This window comes from Epinephelus fuscoguttatus, linkage group LG15, assembly GCF_011397635.1.
Source record: "Epinephelus fuscoguttatus linkage group LG15, E.fuscoguttatus.final_Chr_v1".
NCBI lineage: Eukaryota > Metazoa > Chordata > Actinopteri > Perciformes > Serranidae > Epinephelus > Epinephelus fuscoguttatus.
The window spans coordinates 38897655-38918492 of NC_064766.1; the positions used below are offsets into that span (position 1 = coordinate 38897655).

At 41.3% G+C, this 20838-nt stretch overlaps 3 protein-coding genes across 8 annotated transcripts; all 3 read right to left on the reverse strand.

Moving 5' to 3' along the window:
• Positions 1 to 1116: 1116 nt before the first annotated feature.
• LOC125902317 (guanine nucleotide-binding protein G(I)/G(S)/G(O) subunit gamma-5-like) lies at positions 1117 to 5774 on the reverse strand. Its single transcript, XM_049598572.1, has 3 exons — positions 5609 to 5774; positions 2051 to 2193; positions 1117 to 1397 (listed from the first exon to the last, which is right to left on the reverse strand). The coding sequence occupies exons 1-2, from the start codon at positions 5687 to 5689 to the stop codon at positions 2068 to 2070; spliced, it is 207 nt and encodes a 68-aa protein (XP_049454529.1). The 5' UTR covers positions 5690 to 5774; the 3' UTR covers positions 1117 to 1397; positions 2051 to 2067.
• Positions 5775 to 5890: 116 nt separating this feature from the next.
• On the reverse strand, positions 5891 to 12835 carry ssx2ipa (synovial sarcoma, X breakpoint 2 interacting protein a). Of its 4 annotated transcripts, none has more exons than XM_049598507.1 (14): positions 12666 to 12835; positions 11400 to 11581; positions 11021 to 11187; positions 10711 to 10920; positions 9179 to 9289; positions 8935 to 9070; positions 8771 to 8846; positions 8499 to 8679; positions 8219 to 8366; positions 7876 to 8012; positions 7486 to 7659; positions 7269 to 7386; positions 6557 to 6710; positions 5891 to 6418 (listed from the first exon to the last, which is right to left on the reverse strand). In XM_049598507.1, exons 2-14 carry the CDS (start codon positions 11440 to 11442, stop codon positions 6274 to 6276), a joined length of 1800 nt encoding a protein of 599 aa, XP_049454464.1. In that variant the 5' UTR covers positions 11443 to 11581; positions 12666 to 12835; the 3' UTR covers positions 5891 to 6273. The 4 variants fall into 4 exon arrangements, with proteins under 4 accessions (XP_049454464.1, XP_049454462.1, XP_049454463.1 ...); XM_049598505.1 differs by having other exon boundaries at positions 11400 to 11550; positions 12666 to 12807; XM_049598506.1 differs by lacking the exon at positions 12666 to 12835 and adding an exon at positions 12516 to 12654 and having other exon boundaries at positions 11400 to 11550.
• A 1884-nt stretch (positions 12836 to 14719) lies between these two features.
• Positions 14720 to 20811, reverse strand: mcoln3a (mucolipin TRP cation channel 3a). Of its 3 annotated transcripts, none has more exons than XM_049598517.1 (13): positions 20475 to 20811; positions 19665 to 19949; positions 19412 to 19579; positions 19164 to 19317; positions 18796 to 18877; positions 18618 to 18714; positions 18431 to 18530; positions 18127 to 18239; positions 16655 to 16804; positions 16394 to 16495; positions 16192 to 16314; positions 15864 to 16070; positions 14720 to 15727 (listed from the first exon to the last, which is right to left on the reverse strand). In XM_049598517.1, exons 2-13 carry the CDS (start codon positions 19890 to 19892, stop codon positions 15587 to 15589), a joined length of 1665 nt encoding a protein of 554 aa, XP_049454474.1. In that variant the 5' UTR covers positions 19893 to 19949; positions 20475 to 20811; the 3' UTR covers positions 14720 to 15586. The 3 variants fall into 3 exon arrangements, with proteins under 3 accessions (XP_049454474.1, XP_049454476.1, XP_049454477.1); XM_049598519.1 differs by lacking the exon at positions 20475 to 20811 and adding an exon at positions 20337 to 20400; XM_049598520.1 differs by lacking the exon at positions 20475 to 20811 and having other exon boundaries at positions 19412 to 19494; positions 19665 to 19820.
• Positions 20812 to 20838: the final 27 nt, after the last annotated feature.

Below are 20838 nucleotides of genomic sequence, written 5' to 3' on the forward strand. Positions count from 1 at the left end.
AATTATAAATTATTATTTATTTAAAAAAAGAAAACCTAGTAAATTATTATTAATTGATGATTTTTAAATAACTCATCTGAGGGCTGCTAGTTATGTATGTATTATTAGTAGTAGTCAATATTCTTTTAATGATATTTTAATTAACAGGCATCTTGTTTTGATCATATACTGCCGTGATTTAGTTTTTTGAGGTTCTTGTACTGTAAAATATTTCCATTTTTTGCTAGTGTAATTTTGCTCTATGGAGAACCATGTGTTTAATATGTAATACATGTGACTCAATAAAATAATTACATAAATAAATAGAATATAAGTAAAATACAAATCGTGAAAAGAAATTCACATTAAAACCTATTTTATAACTTTAATTTCAATGAGTTTTACGAAAAAATGTAATTGTTTTATACCAAAATGCTATTTTAGACATCTGTTTGCAATTTATAGTTATTTTCCAGTAGCACCTTCAGTCAAGTCCATTTATTTCATCTCATAATGTCACTAATACTTTATTTACACCATACGTTTATTTGGCAGTATTAGTTACGTTATTCTAAGTACAATTTAAACGCAGGAGCTTTTATTGGCCATTATTGACATTTTTCACAGCAGACATTTGGACTCATGGTAGGAAAAGGCACAGGTGTTACTCATAGCACTATATCCAGGAATCCTTGTAAACCCAGCTAAATGAAATTGACCCATTTTTTATTCTTGTGCTTTTCCTACTGTGACATGTCAAAATGTCTACTGTGAAAATGACCTATGAAGTATATTTTAAGAAGCAGAAATACTTACCTTTCCTACCATCGGATGTGATCCCGAACACAATATTTAAAATGCTTTCTTAAGTTATTACCCTGGCTATTTAGCAGTAGATTGCAAACTAACTTGGCAGAGGGGCCCAAACGTAGTTTATAATCTGTTTTTTTTTTCTTTGTTCTATAATAAAATATGGAAAATGCATTTCCATCTCATGATCTATACGTCACTTGCTTCTATTAATATCTCAAGACGACAATAAAATCCTTCTGACAGCACGATATGAACAGTTATGTCTGTAATGCAATCCCACTGAGTAGCAACAAACAGAAAATGCCAATTAATAAAACATTGGAGTAGTAAAGAATGTTTTTTATTCATTAAATACAAAAAAGTCCTGAACAGTGATGACTAAAATAGAACAATAGAAAAGGCACAATTATTTACTCAAAAATCACACTGTGCCATGAAAAATAAAACTGTCTCCTTTCTTCTTCTACTGTGGCTGAAAATAGATGGTGTTCTTCCTGACATGATTCCAATGTGTTCTACACTCGAGAGATCCCGTGGCAGTATAATGGCTTGGCATGAGGAGCAGTGTTGAGGTCAACTTTTCCCTGTAGCATCAAAATGAAGGCCTGCAGGACAAGGACATAAAAGCAGAGGTACAAACAGAGCACAGGTTAGGCTGAGGATTTGATTTAAATGAACCGAAGTGGGTTTGTTTTGGAATTTTATCATCGGCTTCAAACCATTTTCTTTTTAGATGAGGTGGGAAAACAATAGTTTCAGGGTGTGGAATTTACAGCATCTATACTTGTTGATGCATCGGTATAATAAAGGAGCAAATATTAAAAATGTGTGGCCAACGTAAAAAAAAAAAAAGAGTAATTATTATTTGAAAAATATAGCGTTTCATCAATTTTAGGAGTAAGCATAGATGCAAAGAAGTACATCATGGTGGAGATGTGTGAGACATTTCTATGGATGTTTTTTTCCCCACTGTGAAAACATATCACTGATATTCAAGCTGACCACAGCCGCCATTTAATTGTGAGGGAAGCCAATAACATTTAACAGCCACCTGTCAAATCATGCAGCTTTCATTACGGCGAATTTCATTTCACCAAACGCTAAATTTAAGAGGCAGAGAAGTGGACTCTTAAAATAAATTCTACCCAGCACATCACCTACTCTTCAGACCCTTTCGGAAATCACACTAACCCTTTGTCCAGTAAGCACAGTATGTATCAGTGTGTGCCTGAATGTGCCGCCGGGGTGTGGGACTCACCAATGAATGCAGTGGTTTCACAAGAAGGAGCAGACCTTCTGCGGCCTGAAAGGGTTGGTGCTGGAGGACACACCTGTGAGCAGAGGGTCCTGCAAGGCGTTCTGCATGCAAAACTGTTGAAGGTCCGCAGCTGCCTGAGAGACCTGGTGACAGAGAGGAGCCAAAATGGAAACCATGACATGGGGACATGAAGGGACAGATAGGCTGAGTTTGTGCCCTAATCAAATACCTTGATATCGATATTATGACACTATTGTAGGGTTGAATATGGAAGCTTTCACTAAATTAGATTATTGATAAATAATGTAGAGTAATGTGGATTTAATGACAAAGAGGGTAAAGGCAACTCATTGAGCCGCTAGAACAGTTCGATAAGTTCAGAATATTACATCAGTTTACTGAGGAGGAAAACACAACCCTTACAATATCATGATATCCAAAATCTAAGACAATATCTAGTCTCGTATTATGATATCAAGATAATGTGGATCACTGTACATTTAATATGTTGAGCTGTTCTGTACACCTGTCCATCCTGGAAGAAGGATTCCTCCTCAGTTGCTCTTCCTGAGGTTTATTTTTTAAACCATTTTTCCCATAAGAGAGTTTTTTGGGGAGTTTTGTCTCATCTGCTGTGAGGGCCCAAGGACAGACGGATGTTGTATGCTGTAAAGCCCTCTGAGGAAAGCTGTGGTTTGCGATATTGGGCTTTATAAATAAAACTGAATTGAAACTGAATAATATCGATATCTTTCCCAGTCCTGTGCTCAGCCAGTGACAACAGGTGTGTAACATCCTTTGTGGCTCTTGAGGAGCTTTTCAAAGTGTGAAAAAAACAGCCCAATGGCATGATCAGGAAAAAGATGGTAGCACATCCTGCTGTATTATGATAATTGCACGATTCGTTTTTTTAAAGCTTGGCCCATGTCAGAGATTTCGAAAAGAATCAGGACATGCTGGCACTGATATTGAGGAAAAAATGGGTTGAGGCTCTGTGTAGTTAGATGTAAAAAAAAAAAATCAGGTGCTCTTCAAGGATGGGGCAAAGAGTCACATAAAGATAAAACAGTTCACTCAGTGTTACAGTCCACAGTACAGGCAGGCAGTCCAAAAATGCATCCGAGGCACTCTGACTGTAGTTAAAAATCCTTATTAATACATGGATGAACCAACGTGTTTCGACTACAGAGGCGATCACCCTGAGGATGATGAAGGTGTCACACCCTGATGCAGGGCTTGACGCTAACTTTTTTTCCCAAGGAGCACATGTGCTCCTAAGTTGAAAAAGTAAGGAGTGCACAAAGTTTAGGGGCACAATGTAAATTGATCAAATAATGTGTTTTCCGTAATAAACGTGATGCAAATAGACATTTCCACACTTTGACTTATTTCCACCCTGCCGACAGTGGGACTTATATTCATTGTGCTGACAGTGGCTTGGAAAACCGCCCATAACCGTGTCACACGGGGAAGAGGGAAGGCGGCTGGAGTTCCTCCAACATTTGCGGTTAGATTATCATATTTTTTTTATTGACAAAAATATAGGCTGCTTTGACTGATTTTTTTATGCGCACGTGCCCCTAAATATTTTTTGCAGTTCGCACACACCTAGTTTTAGTCGCAAATGCGAGTGAAACGCTCGCACTGTCGAGTGCTGTGATGAGGACTGTAGTCTAAACGAGTTGGTTTATCCACATATTCAGTGATTTCTAACTACAGTCAGGGTGCCTCAGATACATTTTTGGACTGCCTGATTGTACTAAGGACTTTTACACTGAGGTGAGCTGTTGATTTTTGTTTCTAATTTCACAGGCTTTCTTTGCCTTCTGCTTAGGGATGTACTGATCCAATATCTGGATCGAATATCGGCCCGATATCATCAAAATAGATGGATCGGGTATCGGAAAATGCAACCTATACCTGAGGCAATCCTTTCCTTTTTAAATCTATTGCGACGCAAGCTACGTCATACGTCATGGAGCGAAGGAGAGACTGCTGTGTGGACGTATTTCAGACTATTTCAACTGCTGTTGCACAATTGTTTATTTTTGTTAGAGATAAATAGTGCATCATTGCTTTAATCTGTTTCATCTTGTTTCATTTTATCTGAGGACAGAACTGTGTAGTTGTCAATGCCTGATGCCTCTAGTCTTTTCTGCTCTACATGCAAAGGTATATAGCTTTTTAGGATCAGTATCGGCTGATACTCAAAGCCACAGCATCACGATCAGTATCGAAACTGAAAAAGCTGGATCGGTGCATCTCTACTTCAATTCTGACCACTTTTTTTTCCAATCTTAAGTTGTTATGGAAATGCAATTAAAATCACTGCAATAAACTCCGTGGGATCATAACTTTCACGTTTCATATGGCTTTATTTGGTGATATTTTATGGTGTTTTTGTGTCATGAATAACATCAGCTATCATAATCACACCTGATTTCAATAAGGTACAATGTTTGAAGCTGGCTGAGTGTTGTTTGATCACTGATAGTTCTGTTTTGAAGCTGAGTGACCGACCTGCGTGTGGATCTTTTCATGGAAAAAACACTAGAGTGGTCATACTTTGAGCAATCTTCTTCAAATTTTAAACGAGTGTTCATTGATAGTGTGCCTACAGCCCCACAGTGTCATTTACCTGCTCAGATGAAGCCACAGACAGTTATTCATCCTGAAAAACATTTTTTATTTTATTTTAGGCAAAATCTTCATTTTTTTTTTTACTGACTTCAGAGGCCCATTACTCTGTCTCTGTCTCAGAGAGTTTCTTTCTGGCAAGACCTCATGCATGCATGTAGTCAGAGTGGTTCAGAAGCTGCAGTCATTTTAATTTGGGTATGTCATTTTAGGCGTTTTTGCTACAAAATGGGGGTGGAGTACAAGAGGTTAAAATAACTGATGGTGTTCATTTACATGGAAACTGGACTATGGATGTGTATTTTGCTTGGTACTTCCCAAATTGCATCAAGTACAGTTTAAATTGTGTGATGTTGTAATACTGAAAACCGGCCCATAATGAGAACCCTCCGGATTCATGACTACACCCACACTCCTAACAGTCTCATTCACTACATTATTCATTATATGGAGCATTTTATCTTGTGAATAAGTTCAAGTTATCTTGTGTCCTTTGTAACTTTTAACAAAGTAAAAATGTCCACAATAAACTGTGTAGTGAAATCATGAGGGGAAAGTGTCTGACTTGTGTAGAGGAATAAAGGGTTATTCATCTGGTTCATGTTTACAGTTCCACATGAAGTTAGAAACCCGGGTGTAGCCATCTTAAATCACAAGACATATGCCAGCTGTAACAAGCTAAAGGTCTGGACATTATCTCCTCTTTGTTTTTAAAGCTGAATGATTCAGTTAGTCAGTTGAACAGTGTTATCAGACTACAATACTTCCCTTCAGCCCTTCAGTCCAAGCTACGCCCTGTTACGCCTGTTGACTAGCGGCTAACGTAGCAGCTAGCCTCTGGCACCAGCTAGCGTCGTCAGCGGCTCGGGGTAGATTTCCCCTTCCGTTATTACACAGAAAAACAAAAAGCACATTAATTACCTTCACTCTGTTTATGCTCGCCTCGAAACGGAGCTGCTGTACCACTTTTTTCATGGCTACGAGATTAGACGAGCCCGACATTTTCGAGGTGTTTTTTAGTGGAAAAAACAGACGCCGTGCGGAGGGTGGGATTCTGGGCTGGATGCTGCTGAGACAAAAGCAAAGATGATCACATCCGGATTCCGGTTGTACAAACTTGTGACTGCAGCTCCATTTGAATCCACTAGTGGGCGCCACGTTAAAGACAGAGAGAAGCTTTCATTAAAAATATCTTTATTGTGCCTTTACACCAACTGAGCTGATCAGTATCAATCTTATGTCAATATGTGCTCCCATTTAAATCATAATTTATACATCTAGAATATGTAAACATTAATGTCAAACTAAATCTTAACATTCAATATAAACCACGTTAAAAAAAATGTGTTCAAATCACTACTTGGTAGATACCCTCCTTTAAATATAGCTTAAAATCTGAGTTGTCAGTGTTGATTTGTCTGAAAGGAAAGAAATGATCAACGGCAGAATCATTAAAGTGCTTTCTTGTTTGATCGGCTTTGGTGAATGATCCGTGTGTGTGTGTCCATAACAACAGTAAGCGGTGATGGAATTCAGCCATGAATCGATGCTATAGTCCACTGTGAAATCACAAAAAGGGGAGGTCTTCAAGTGGGGCTGTTCTCATCTTCACCCAGAGAGAAGATACTCAAGTCTCCACATCGAAGTCTGCTTTTTGATTTGACACGAATTTCTCCGTCTTCAATGGAGCTGGACTCCTGCCAGCGTCCTCGATTTGAGTGTCTGGAGGAACTGAAATGAAAATACAGCATAAAATTAACAGGTGTAACATGACATCAGCAACACCAGCAGCTGGTCCAGATCGCAGCACTGCAAAACACACATTTAAACGTAGCTAAATACAGACAGTATTAAGTGACTGTGTAATACCTGCTGTCTGGTATCAGGCGGAGTGTCCGGTAAAGTTCGCTTGTGGATGGCACAGCAGCATTTTGTGTAGGTTTAGGAGTGGAGAACGTGGCGTAGGTTGATGACTTGGCCAGCTGAGCTTTCGTGGAAGACATTCTCATCTCTGGCTCACTTCCTGAAATGCAGTGGATGTTAAAATAAAAGTCAGTGACAGGTGTTTACATGCAGTGTTCTTTATTTATCAGCAACTAATGAAATATATCTCCTCTCTTGACGCACTGTTGCAGCTTATACTCCCTCTATGTATGAAAACAGATACATTAATTTCAAATGTTGTGACTGTGACTGCCTGCATACTTCTATGCATCCTTTATTTTGGCGCAGATACATCGAAAAGATGACACTAGAGGGCAGAGTCAAAGGTTTTGACAACAGCAAACATGGCAACACAATCCCAACAATCTCTGGTGGTACTGCTCTGCTCTGCTCGTATCCATAAGCTTTCAGAGAATGTGCACAAATGCGAACAAAATGAAAGCAGAGTACAGACAGAAGGCTCCATCAGTGTGTATATATCAAGCATAAACAAGCCATTAGTCACCAAAATTATTCAGATTGTACCATACTCTGTTACTTCTTATGTAGCCTCAAAATAATGATGTCATCATCTGCGTCTGCATCACCATTTCCCCTCTCTAACATGCAGGTTTTTGATAAAATTACACAGCCTTACTGATTGATAAGGCACTTTGACCGTCAGACGAGGAACACCTCCTCCGGTCAGTAAAGGGAGTCATGTTCAAAAACTGATTCTTGAGCCAAGAGGCACGGTCCTCCTCAAAGGCCTTTTTCTGTGGAGCACAAACGATTAAAAATGAATGCAGGGCCATTACAAAAGCCATGTTGTATGTTGAATAAAACTGTGGTGCAGCATCAGAGGACTTGGGTACCTCTCGCCCCAGGCGAATAGCAGCCTCTGTGAAGTTCTTTCTCTCCCTCTCGAAGTTTCTCTTCTGTTCCTCAAAGAGCTTCCATTCCTCTTTGAGCCGCTCCTTCTCCTCCAGTGTGTAGCAGTCATTAAGGAGAGCTGCCGTCTCGTCATCAAATGATGTGTTGAGCTGTTGCTGGATGGGCAGAAACAAGACGGATGCTTTAATCATTTTTGACCAATTTATTCTTGAAATTATAATATACAACAAACAAAGGCTCATTTAACTGCAATTTCACCCCACTTGTAGTGAGAAGCCTCTTATATTGGTATAAAACTCTGCTAAGCAAATGTTTAACCTGCACAGACCTACTGACCATCTCTGCTCTTATACAAACAAGCAGAAGCTGACCTGGAGGAGCTGTTGCTGTGCATGAATGAACTCCTTGCACTGCTGCACTTCACGCCTCATCCTCTCCATCTCATCCTCGTGGGTCTCCCTTGGTATCACCTCTTTATTGGCCTCCAGTTGATTCTGCACTTGTGAGGCTTGGAAAGAAATACACCAGCAGTTGATCTTAATTTCCTTCTAGGTGTACAGTACATCTGTAACAGCTACACATTTTTCCAGAATCCAGCCTTTTTTATAACCTCACATAACGATGTCTGACAAAAACGTTATCTATACAACTAGCACCACAAGAACTGACGTTATTTTTGCAGTATTTCAGGGTGTGTGGCGGTGCTGCGTGTACCTTGGCTGTCTAACTTCTCCATATGGCTCCTCAGTTTCCTCCACTGCTGGCGGATGCTGTTGGTGAGCTGTTCCCGAGCATGCTCACAAGATTGATCCAGAGTTTCCCTGCTTGAGTCACCTGCCTTCTCCTCCCCGTCTGAATCAGCCTGAGCGAAACAGAAGAAAAGAAAATTAACATGCAAGCATCTCATTAAATCTGACTCACATGCTCACAGGTGACAACCTCTCAGACCCGTTTACTGAGTTTATTTTGTTGCACATTATGAGGAAAACAATACCTGCTCCTGGCTGTCATCAGTAGTGGCTCCTCTCGTGGATGGCGGCCGTGGACTCAGGATATGTATCATCTCCCTCTTCATCTGCTGGAGGACTTTCTTAAGCTCAGCATTCTCCAGCATCAAGGCCCTCTGACTTGCCTCGTAGTCATTGAGCAAGGACTTGTACATCTCACCCTCGTGGCTGCAGAGAGCAATTTAGAACTAGTTATGTGATTGATGATTACACAATCTACAAATATGATTAACAAGTGAGGAGATGGCTTTCATGATACCTGGCTGTCGATTTTGCGGTCCTCCAGTGGCTCCTTTTTCCATCTGCCCTTCCCAAGCAATTCAGTACATCAATAGCTAGTTGGGGGAAAACAGGAGGCTCAAATTTAATGACCTTGTTCTGAAATTTCCAGGTTACATTTTTGCTGAAGACGTCCATATTTACCTAGTTTCTTATCCTTTCTGTCAACAAGCAGCTGGCTGAGGCGTTCCTTGAGCTTCGCAGCTTCTCTCTCTTTTCTCTTGGCATCATGACTGTACTGAGAGGCACGGCTGGCAATGATACTCTGGAGCTTCTGAACCTGTCCAGGATGACTGAATCATGAGTTGGCAGGCTCACACATAATGTATGTACTTGGACATTTTGTAAAACAGAAATCACTGCTGGTCAATATAAGATAAAATGATACCTCGTCTTTTTCTGTTTTTAAGCAGCTCTGCAAAGTCTTAATTTTGAGTTGGAGCTGTCTCTCGGTCTCATGTAGACCCGATTTCTCCCGTATGGACAGCTCCAACTGATCCTGGAGGCAAATACACATAAATTATTAAGAGCATAATGAGGAGGCAATGTTTTGCACAAGAAAGTACTTCAGGGTTGAAGCTACAAGAGTGGATTCCTGAGCAACACCCCATCCTGAAATTGTCATGTGTTATTTGAGGATTTATTAAGACAGAGTGTGATGGTGCGTTCCATTTGTACGAAAGTCAGAATTTCTAAGTCGCAAATGTCAACTGGAACGGATTTCCGACTTCGAAAGTTGGAGGAACTTCACGATCCCGCCTGCTCCGTACGTCGACAGTAGTGAAAGCTGTAGTAATATACTGTTTATCGGCACTTGTGTCTTAATTGCGTCTCATTAAAACAGTCGTTCACAGAGTACTGTCCAACTACTATCAGTGAACATGTTGCTACAGTGTTTTTATGCACAAAATACAGTGTAACGCATTGTTATGACTGTGGAATACATCTTTGTTGATGCTACATATTTCAGTCATGTCTGCATGACTGTCGCTTTTGGCCAGGAGAAGATATCTTCAGGTGGTGTCCAACTTTCACTGGGCGTTTTGACCCTAAACCACAACGCCGTCCAGCTGGTGGGTCTGGCAGTGATGGCCAGTCACTGCCCATCTTCTCCTGGCCCCCAGCTCAACTCCTCGCTCCTGTTCCAGAGCCAACAAGATGCTCTTTCTGCTGCCTCCCCCAGCCTGCGGACAGCTGTCTTCCTCTCCCTTCCTGCTACTCCCAGAGCTGTGAGTGTCTTCCACACAGACTGTGCCGGGAAACCCCTGCACCCGACCTCAACTGGAAATAGCCAGGCCTGCCATCCCTTGCCCCTGCACTGCTCGACAAGGTCCTGGTACTTGGAAGCCTTCCTCTCGTACGCCTCCTCATATCCGTCTTCCCACAGGACCGTCAGTTCGATCAGGATGATCTTTTTTGCCTCCTCTGACGACAAACTGGGGGAAGACTCGTCTCCTTCCCAGGTCCACTCTCATCTCCCACGATTATGCTGCTTGGAGACAGCCCTTCTTGATGATGTTGAGTTAAGCACCCGCAGCACTTCTCCTACCTATATCCTTCCACTTAACATTGTGATACAAATAACCTTGAGTTTCTCCCTCATTTAGATAGAAGAGGTATGTTTAGCCTTGCAAGCAAAGGCAATTGTTGCGATAAGGGAATAGTGAAGCTTCTGAGCACAGTACTTTGTAAGGTTTGTCCTTGTTTAGTTTCTCTATCATAGAAGTCATTTATTTCATTTTGGAAGAATGGGAAGGGAGGAAGTAAACTGTATACAGAATTATATGCTTCCTTTCTGCCCTCTAGTGGTCAACAATCTATCACTGCACCTTACACTCAGAGGAATAAAATAATACACTGTTCTATCTTTAAACTACACTGAGACATATATGACCCTGAGAGGCCCCCCGTCATACATGCCTTGAGTCTGGAATTGTTCATCTGCACGTGGTCCAAGGCGCTGGACTTCTTCAGCTGTTCTTTCTCCAGCTCCTCCAAAGTGCACATGTTGCGTCTGTGTAGCTGCATTAGCTCATACATGGCATTCAGGGCGGGCACTGGGCTCAGGCCGGGTGCCCCTGGTGAGCTGGCCTCAATGCATGTGGAAGAGAGGCCTAGTGTGTCGAGCTCCTGTGAAAGAAAGGAGTGAATGTTGTGAATGTTCTCCTCAGAAATTAAAAAACTCAACAACATATTGCAATAATGAGCATTTAGCGGGACATTTCTGTACCTGATTGATGTATGAAATGCACTGAGGGATATTATCCTCAGTGCAAAAGGCACTTATCACATTGTAGGAGCTTTTGGTCAGGGGCAAAGACGAGTACATCGACACAAGGTTGTTCTGCCTCGAGGGGGACATTGTCACATGCGATATGCTGGAGATCTCATAGTTTCCTATAAACAGAGAGCAGAGACAGGGCAATCATGGCAACTCACATTACATCCACTGTACAGTCGCAAACTGAGAGGCTTGAATTAGGTTGCTGCTCTGAAATGAGAGCAAAAATATGGGTCACCTCTAGTAGAGCCTAAAAAAAGCTTACCCGATGAGCCTTTCTATTCTTGAAATATTCTACCGACTACACCCCATTAGCAGAGGAACTTACCCATAGATGTCCCTGCTGGCACAGTCGTCCACCACTCTCCCATATCACCAACACCACATCAGGAAACAAGGATGTGAGGTCATGAGTTACCAACCGGGAGGTGGATTAAGCAGTCAGGCGGTGGATCAGAGGCTCCCACTGGAACTGAGCCCTGCAATGGAGCATCAAGCCATGAGATAGACCTGCAAAAGATAATCTGGGTTGCTGCTTCACCCACACAGGATTAACCATCCGATGTGTGCCAGTGGGGCTTAGATTGGGGTTTAAAGAGCTCCCTCCCATTGGCCACTGGCAGCTGAACTGCAGAGTGGTAAAATGATCTCAGCCTAAAGCCAAAAGATTTGGAGATAAAAAAGAGGGATTCCATTTCAGACAGGCTGAATCTGAGTGTTTTTACTTTTGTGCCTTCAGGACAATATTATGATCTTGAGTCTGCAGGAACAAGCTGAACCAGATAGCTACCACTCCCACAACTTCACAATGCACTGAAATGTTCCGACTTGTGTTCAGGGGCTGTCAGGCACATTGTGTTGGTGCACAAAAGGGAGTTTAGTAATGCAACAGTAAAAGCTTGAGAGCACCGTGCTGGTGAGGACACAACTACCAGTCAATACGAGTGTCTGCGCCTCTGTGTCAGCGTGCATCCCTGCTGGGTGGCGTGTAGTTATCTGACACACCAGAAAACATGCACAACTCTTATCTGAAGTTACACAGACTGAGGCGGAGATAAAGCCAAGTGTGCTTCGGCTTCATTTACTTTGTTTTAATTGAAAGCGCTTCTTATATTAACAGTTACGGTTAAGTTAGCTTCACGTTCGCTGACATTAAACTACAAGGTAACGTTCGCAAGCTAACGTTAGCTAGTTTGCTAAGCGCTTGTTGGGGCAAAACCGTGTTTTCATGAACAAAATTAGAGTTAAATAACTTAAAGAAACAATTTGACATTAAACTAGTTCACTTCAGGTGAGTAACTTAGCCTTAAAGCCTAGTTTGACACATGTATTTGACGTCAGCTTACGCGTTAAACCGGTATTTACGTTACTAAGTTAAAAGCTAACGTTGCCGTTTGCTAACCTGGATGATATGTTAGCTTTATGCTAAGTTAAACATACTCACAGGAGCGGCGTGAAACGCGTCGACTCGAGTGGACAACTTCGGTGTTGTTGGCAAAATTAACTAAATGCTCCTTCGTCGAAAACAACCAGCAACACAGCATTGAGCTGTCCCCGTGTCCGCAGCAACACAAGCATAAGAAAAAAATCTCACCTATTATAATGTGAAGGCGTTGAAGCAGAGATGCCCCGACAGCAGGTAAACCAAACCAGCTCCTGCTGCAGCTGATGATGTTTTTATAAGTCTGTTCCTCCGCCGGCTTCACACCAAACGTCTTTGTTATTGGAGGCAGCGTTGTTAAGCGACCAGTATCTGAGCCGTGCATTGGATACAAGCATGTGCAGTGGACGATTATGCAAATAGAAATGCTGTCAGGTGTCATGAAGCACAGAGCTCTGCAATAACAGCCCTGAGGCAGCAGCAGGTAAGTGCCACCTATGCAAGATCTCAACCTGCCTCTGCACATACAACAATAACACAGTCACCAGCATTATACACCACATGCTTTCACTGGTTATTCATGGAGCAGGCTGTGGTGGAATAAATGCACCACACATTTGACCCATGGTGGAACACATTTTAGTTATTTTTTTGTCATAGTTAAAAGTGAAAATATTATGTTCATGGGTGCAGATCCCTGGGGGGATTTCTGAAAAACACAAATTGCCCCCCCTCCCCATTCTAAATAGCCTAAATGATTGAAATTGAACAAATGTATTTTCCAACTCCACATTCCCAATTCTAAAATAAATGAAAATAGTGAAAATTATGATTTTGTTGGGTTAACTTGTCTAGTTGTCCTACTCAATGAGACTTTCTTACATGTTGTGCAAAATGGCAAATGAAAACAAACAAGGCACCCAACTGTACATGGACATTATCAAAAATGTGATGTGATAAGTACAAAATAGGCACGTTTTGTTATTGGGATATTTATTCCTATAAAGATGATTAATGAATGGATGTGAATTTATTTAAATAAATCTTATTTTGTTGGGTCAGCTTCTGTAACTTGTAAGTATTTATCGTGCTCTTAGAACCGTACTAATACTAGCATTTCTGGCTCTGTAAAAACATGTTCAGTTAGTTTAACCAAGCTCAGTTAGGGGCTCATATTCTGATAATCATCCATATCCACTGATATATACAGTAGTCCCATATACTGGGAGAAAGGGAAGATGATGAGGAGAATTGGGAATCTGTGAGAGGTGAGAGATGCCAGACCCAATTTGCAAAATGCATGGAGCAAAATAGAATATGAGCTCGCGCGATCAGGATGGTTTCATCAGGCTAAGAGATGAGAACGTGAGTGGACATAACATGCCTGAGACCCTGAAACTAGAAGTAGCATTAACTAACAGCGAGGCAGTGAAAAGGAGGGTGATGGCTGACTTCATCATGGGCCCAAAATGGGCCTCTTATCTGGGGCCCCACTTGGGTAAATCCACACATGCGGGCAATAGGTAACCCATGAACGATCCTATATAGGGCCCATTTTTCAGCCTGTTTACTACCGACATCGGCCCCACACACAAATGTTGGCTGGGTAGTTACATACATGAAATATGCAGACAAAATATGAACAGTACAAGATACTGCAAAGGATGAAAAGCAACCACTTACCATGAACTTTAATTAAGTAGCTTTTTCATATTACATATTGCACATTCAGGGCAAGTAGAGATTTTAAAATCAATAAATCTACTTTCACTTTTTAATTTCTAATGAAAGGTCTAGGGTGAAGGATTTGGTGGCATCTAGTGAGGTTGCAGTCCTGAAACTTCTCCCATGTGCCATGTAGGACAGGGGTCAGCAAGCTTAACTATCAATAGAGCCATTTTTGACTAAAAACATTTTTTAAAAAATCTGCTTCGGGCTGCAGAACATATTTGAGCCTTTTGGTAACACAGCCTGTTAAGTCTAAAGTAGCCTATCGATACTGACACAGCTCTAAATGAGCATTCAGAAATGTGTTTTACTACAAGATGGTTCCTCTGCAGTGGACTATTTATGATTATTTGGTACTTTAACACTGCAGCGCTGGCGGTGAACGCAAACAAAGCTGTCCACACACTGTTCAATTCTGTATTTTCCTCTTAGGCTTTTACTTGTTCTGATTTGGCATCCAATGCTAGCCTAGCTGGGGAAGTTCAAGATGAGCCACCATGGTTAAGGTTTGGCAAAGTTTAGAGGACAAGGTGCCAGGCCATATATGTATGATACATATTTTAATTGACGAAATGTTAAAAAAAATGTTTGAATAGAAATGTTTTTCTACTCAGTGTATAAGCTACATATTTTTTTTTTTTACAATATATGAATTGATTTAGGCCCACAACAATGATAAATAAAAATGTAAATGCTAAAAAAAAGTCATTATTTTTCATGTGGAGAGGAGTTTAAAAGCCACATGTGGCTCTGGCGCTGCAGGTTGCCTACCTCTGGTGTAGAAGAACTACTGTGGCCCATGCGAAAACGCCTGTGGTCCTTTCTAGAACCAGTGTTTGGGTTCTCCATCCTGGGCTACAACCTGCTCCGTATGTAGATATAAACAGCTCCTTCTTAGGTAACAAAAACACGGTGATTCTTAGTTTCATGTGATTATACATGGATGAAAACATAGTTATGAATATTATGTACCTGCTCTGCCAAACGATGCCCCTAAATCCTTCACACTGGACCTTTAAGTATTCAAGTGCTTGTGAAAACCCTACAATTATGTTGTTACTGTGCAGTCAGGAGGAAATTCCTCTTCAGGTAATCACTGAAGAAAAGCGGAATTGAAAACCACTCTTGAATGCATCACTGAACTAAGGAGGGTTTGGTTGTAAATGCGTATTCATATTGAATTTACAGCTCTCAGGTTATTAAACTGGTGACTATATAACTGACTGGTCCTCTGAGTCTAGTGTTCAGTGATTCACGTTAAAAAAGAAAAAGAAAAAACAAGATATTCTGGCATTCACATGCATCAGTATGATCAAATGCTCCACTCTTTACAGCCATATTCAGTCTCATGATACGCCAAGTCTTTGTCTGCACTCGACAGAGGTGAAAACCTCCATCTTCTCACTTCATCCAAAGCAGCAGCATGGAGAGAGGCAGCAGACAGTTGGCTCTTCATCAGTCTGGTATCTTCCAGACTCAGGCTGGTCCCTGCACTCTGCTATGAAGGCCTGAAGCTGAGACACTGGCACCTTGTCTTGCTGATGATGCTGGAAAAGAATCGTCGTGTTAGGTGTTAGGGCACCAAAATGCAAAGATCAAAAACCTATGACATACTGTCTACAGCAAGGTCACAGGATATTTCTCACTATGTGAATGCTGTGAACGCAGGTGACTCAGACTGACCTTAATGGTCTCATAGGTGTCAGTGATGAGTGCGATGAAGAGGCTGAGCACCATGTAGATGAAGAGGGAGATGAAGGAGTAGAGGTAAAGTCTGCTGAAAAGCCACACCATGTAGCCGCCGTGTCTCATCATCAGGAAGGTGGCGTACATGTCGTCCCCATTGATGAGAGAGAAGAGGCACTCTGTCACCTTGGCGAGTGTTCGAAACTGGAAAAAAGTGTTTATAATATTTCAGTGTCACTGGAGTGGAGCTCCCTGATGTGTAGGGGGATTCATCAGGCCACAGTGACACTTGAAATAGATTGATTATGATAATTAATTGTTGTACTTTGTCATGGTAAGGCCCAAGGACGATCCAGCCACAGAAACAGTACCCGAGGTAGATCATGGCAGCACAGCAGCAGAATCGGATCACATTTGGGAATGCCGCCCTCAGGGTTAAGATTAATATCTAGAAAGAAATACAGGTTTTCAGTTTCTCTTCTTGGCTGATGCATTATGCAAAAACAAAAAAACATGGAAGTTCGTACGTTGTATTTCTTGAAGAAACCAAGGTAACGAATCACGCCGACCCAGACGAGCATTGTGGCCGTACCCAGCAAGATACTGCAGACATCGTAGTTTGTCAGGTACTGCAAGAGAAAAGAAAACACAAATAGATAAACTAGCCATCAAATAAGTACAAGTTAAGGGTCTGTACTCTTTACCCATTCCCTTTACCCTCAGTCCAACATATCTACAGTGAATATTTAATTAAAAATATAGCAAGTAAAGCTCAATGAAAAACAAACCTTTGTTTGTATTCCAATTTTGAGTACTGACCCAGCGATGGTCAGTGTGTCGCTCACAATGATGAGGATGTACCAGCCATTCACAAACTCCATGCGGTCTGACCAGGACACAATTTTATTGAAGTAGGCATGAAAGAATATGTTGAACTCCTGTGTGAGAGAAAATTCAGATGTTGTAAAACAAATACACAACAAACCAGGATTCACAGTTACACATGGTGGTTAGACTGCACAATTTCCACATGTTTATAAGAGGTTTTATAGTTTTTATTTGATGGAAAGGGGCTCTCATAATCCTATCAGAATAAAATACTGGTTACGGCCCTGAACCAATAATAGTCAGAAAAAAAGAGGCTAAAATTGGTTGAATATTTTTAAGTTATATTTTTTGTTCTCTCAACATAAATGTCTGAATACTTACAGGATTAAAAATTGAGGCAGGGAAAACTGAATCAGTTATTTATAATTTATTTATTTATTGTTGGTTTAAAGCGTTTCCAAGTGGTATTATTGTTGGCGCCACTTGGAGCTTAACATCTACCAACAGGGGCATCCAGTAGCTCACCAGGTAGAGCAGGTGCCCCGTGTACAAAGGCCATGTCCTTGCCACAGCAGCCATTGGCTCAGTTCCAACCTTTGGCCCCCTGCTGCATGTCACCCCCCTCTCTTCCCTCTTCACACTCATCCTGTCCTATGTCATCGAATAACAGCAAAAAAGCCTTTAAAATAATCTTAAAATCTACCAACAACACCAGACACACTGTACTTTGGTTGTTCCACTGTCCAAAATTTCCACTACTGGTGATTGTACCCTTAAAGAATTTACACTGATTCTCTTGAGTAACTGGGGATAACTAAACACTACCCTCTTCCTACCCTAAAACCACTGGGATTTTTCTTTTTTATAAAATACCCGCCGTGTGTAAGTCCCACAAATTCCTAGAAAACTACAGAGGACATGACCTCAGAATCATATAGCTTCAGTCCTGTCATGAATGGATTACTGGATAGGCCTACTGGGCACAGGCTCAGGGGCCAAAGTGACAGGGCCCCTATGGACTTCAATTGCAAAATGTCACTCAAAATAACATAAATAACCAGGAAGAGACACAAACTGACAAAAAAAGACATCAAATTACCTCAAAGAGACTCAAACTTACCTCAGTAAAACACAAAATAATCTCAAAGAGATACAAAACCATCCCCCAAAAAAGCCTGTGTGTTCTACTCCTATGTAGGGGAGGTGGTGGGGCCCTTGGCATACCTGTTCCCAGGGGCCCACAGTGTCATATGCTGCCCCTGGGTCCAACATCAGATGCTGGTTTGCATGTCATGTCTTGTGCTGATTAAATCAGTCATTTATTACTGACTGAATGACCTCATGGTTTAACTGTGGTAAATAAATGTGCCTGATGTACACTCATCGGCGGTGAATGACGGTAATGATTTACTCGTTCCTCCACGTAACTTACAAACTGGAGTTGGATGCCGTTGATGACAGATCGTGTGCAGAGGATGAGGGAGGTGAAGCAGGCGAGGATGACCACAGAGTCAAATGACAGGAGCAGGTAGTCGTTCTTACCAGCTAGAAACCAGAGCCACAGATTTAAAATTAGTTGATGCATTAACAGATTTCGTTGCTGCTGCTCCTTCTACATGCATGTCAGGGGTTGCAGAGTAGTGCCACTGTGCCCCCTGCTGGTTGTTGAAGCAATAACCAGTATGAGTATTTGGTTTTAACACATGAATGGCTGAGATGAAACTGGTAAAACTTACAAGTGCCCTCCACATTCCAGTCTCTGCATTCATAAATTCTTACATCATTCTTCACATCAACCTTTATCTTCCCGCTGTGTGCACGGTTGTCAAACATGATCTGTTTAAAAACAAAAAATGAATGAGTGGCAGGTTAAAGGAAAGCAATGAGACATGTGTGTGGCACATTTGAGACAATGTCACCAACCATGATATGGAAGTCATAACAGTCTGGCAGCTCGTGGTGCCGCACAGTCTGCAGATTGATTGTTTTCAGAGTAAGGTAGATGTTCACTGATAGCAGCCTGGACACACAAACACATATTAGCAGGCAGCACTCTCATCATCGCCTGGCGTGATGCCAGTGTTCCCAGTGTAGTTATTACCTTTTGAAATCTAAAGAGAAGTTCACATGTGTGGCTGAGCCACTGTGGTCAAACGACTGCACAGGATAAATGGAAATGCAATCTGTGAGGAGGAAACACAGGTAATACACTCAGACAGCAGTTCAGCAGAAGAATAACTCAGTGTTTATGATACACTGCTTCCTCTTTTTATGTCACAAGGAAATCCACATTGTGATTATTTGTTCCATTCGTGCTGTGACTCAGCTTCCATAAATAAATACTTCAAACACTATGGATACCACTCATGGTAGCTGTTAGACATAAACGCACATGTTCCACAGCTACTCCATCTGATGATTTAATGATTTTTAAAATGTATTTATAAAGCAGTTTGGTGTTTTTTTTACCTTTATCAATATGTGGATCAATGTCAAAGGTCTCGTTTCCAGGATCGATGCTGCTGTTTCTGTAAAACTCTTGGCAGACAGACAGAGGAGCGTACTTGCCATCAACACTCTCGTATGCAAGATTAGCCACTGTCAGGTTTTGGAGATTGATGTACTGTTAAAAAAATGCACAAAGAAGAGTGAAACTTGTTTTTCATACATTACGTGATATAACTGTAAACTTGTCTTGGATCTAAAAGTGTCAGTACCCTGTTGATAATGTAGTGGATGTGATCATACACATCAGCCTTTCTGTAGAGTGCGTAGCTTCCCATGTGGTGATCCCTGTATCCTTTTAGAAACAGATGTCTGAACGTCATCAGATTTTCATCTTTAAAGGTGACCATCATTTCGTTGCTCAGGCCGAAAGAGACCAACTGAACAGTAGAGGGGGAAAACATTTAAAGATATCTACGCTGTGCACATTCATGCCTGATGACAAAAACACAAAGAATTCTCTACCTGGACTGTGATGATTGCAATTTTTAATATCTGTAGCATCAGTTTCCATGGTTTACGCCCCCTGGCTCTGTATTTCTCACAGGGGTTCATGAAGAAGTACTTGAGCCTCCGCCTGAAGTCCTCCACCATCTTCGAGTCCAGGGTCCGAGTGTGAGCGCTCCATCTGCAGTGGCCGTTCAGCCTCCTCTCCTCCGACCTCGAGGTACACAGCAGCTCAGAATCCTCCATTACGCTCAAGTACAGAGCAGAATTCAACTAATGTATGAAAGTTCTGGCGATGTTTTCCTACGTATAGGTCATAAATGTGTTGATAAGGTAAGGGTTCAACCATTCCAGTCATTGTGATGTTTATCAAACTGGTTCTCCTGCATGGGCTCACTGCTGTCATTCTCTGAGCTCTCTTTAGAAACACCGTCTTCAGCACAAATGTAAGCTTGAATATTCTTAGAAAGAGTGTTTTAACCAATATTTAGCTTTTTTTTTTTTAGCTCAACTACAGCTTATTGTAGCCTATTGTAGCCTTAGCCTGCCTGCAACAGCAAACATGTAACAGACAGCAAATGCAGACTGCAACTACTTTTGACGTTACCTTGTTATACTATCAGTACATTTAAAATCTTTAAAGTAAATCACTACATTGAACAGAATTGAATGAAAGTTAAATGTGCTTACATTGTATTCATCATTGTAGTGTACTGATATAATATCTTCACAACCTCTTGCTGGAATATTTATTTAATACAGAGAGAAAAGGCAAAAAATTCTGAGTAAAAACACGACATATATATACAATAATATTAAATGAGTTACCTGTTGTGCAACAGCGAGCCACAGAGCGACTCTCCTTACACTCCTGCTTCTCTGCTGTCTATGCACTTCAGACAGTGCAGTCACCACACCAGCCGTCACCACAATGACTGTCATTCCTCTGTGTCATGTTAAGCTTTTCCAGTTTTTCCAAAACAGTTACAGAATCTCTGCACATGCTGACACTACTGCAGTGAATTGGTTTTGAGTTGCAGGAACAACCAAGAGTCTCAGACATAATAGGCCAAAGGTGGCAGGATTTACCTTAATGATACGTCCTTGCTATTTCAGATTAAATCAGCAATAAACTCAAAATCACTGTTTTTCTGAACCACCACACAGTCACCAATAACGAGAGGAAACATGA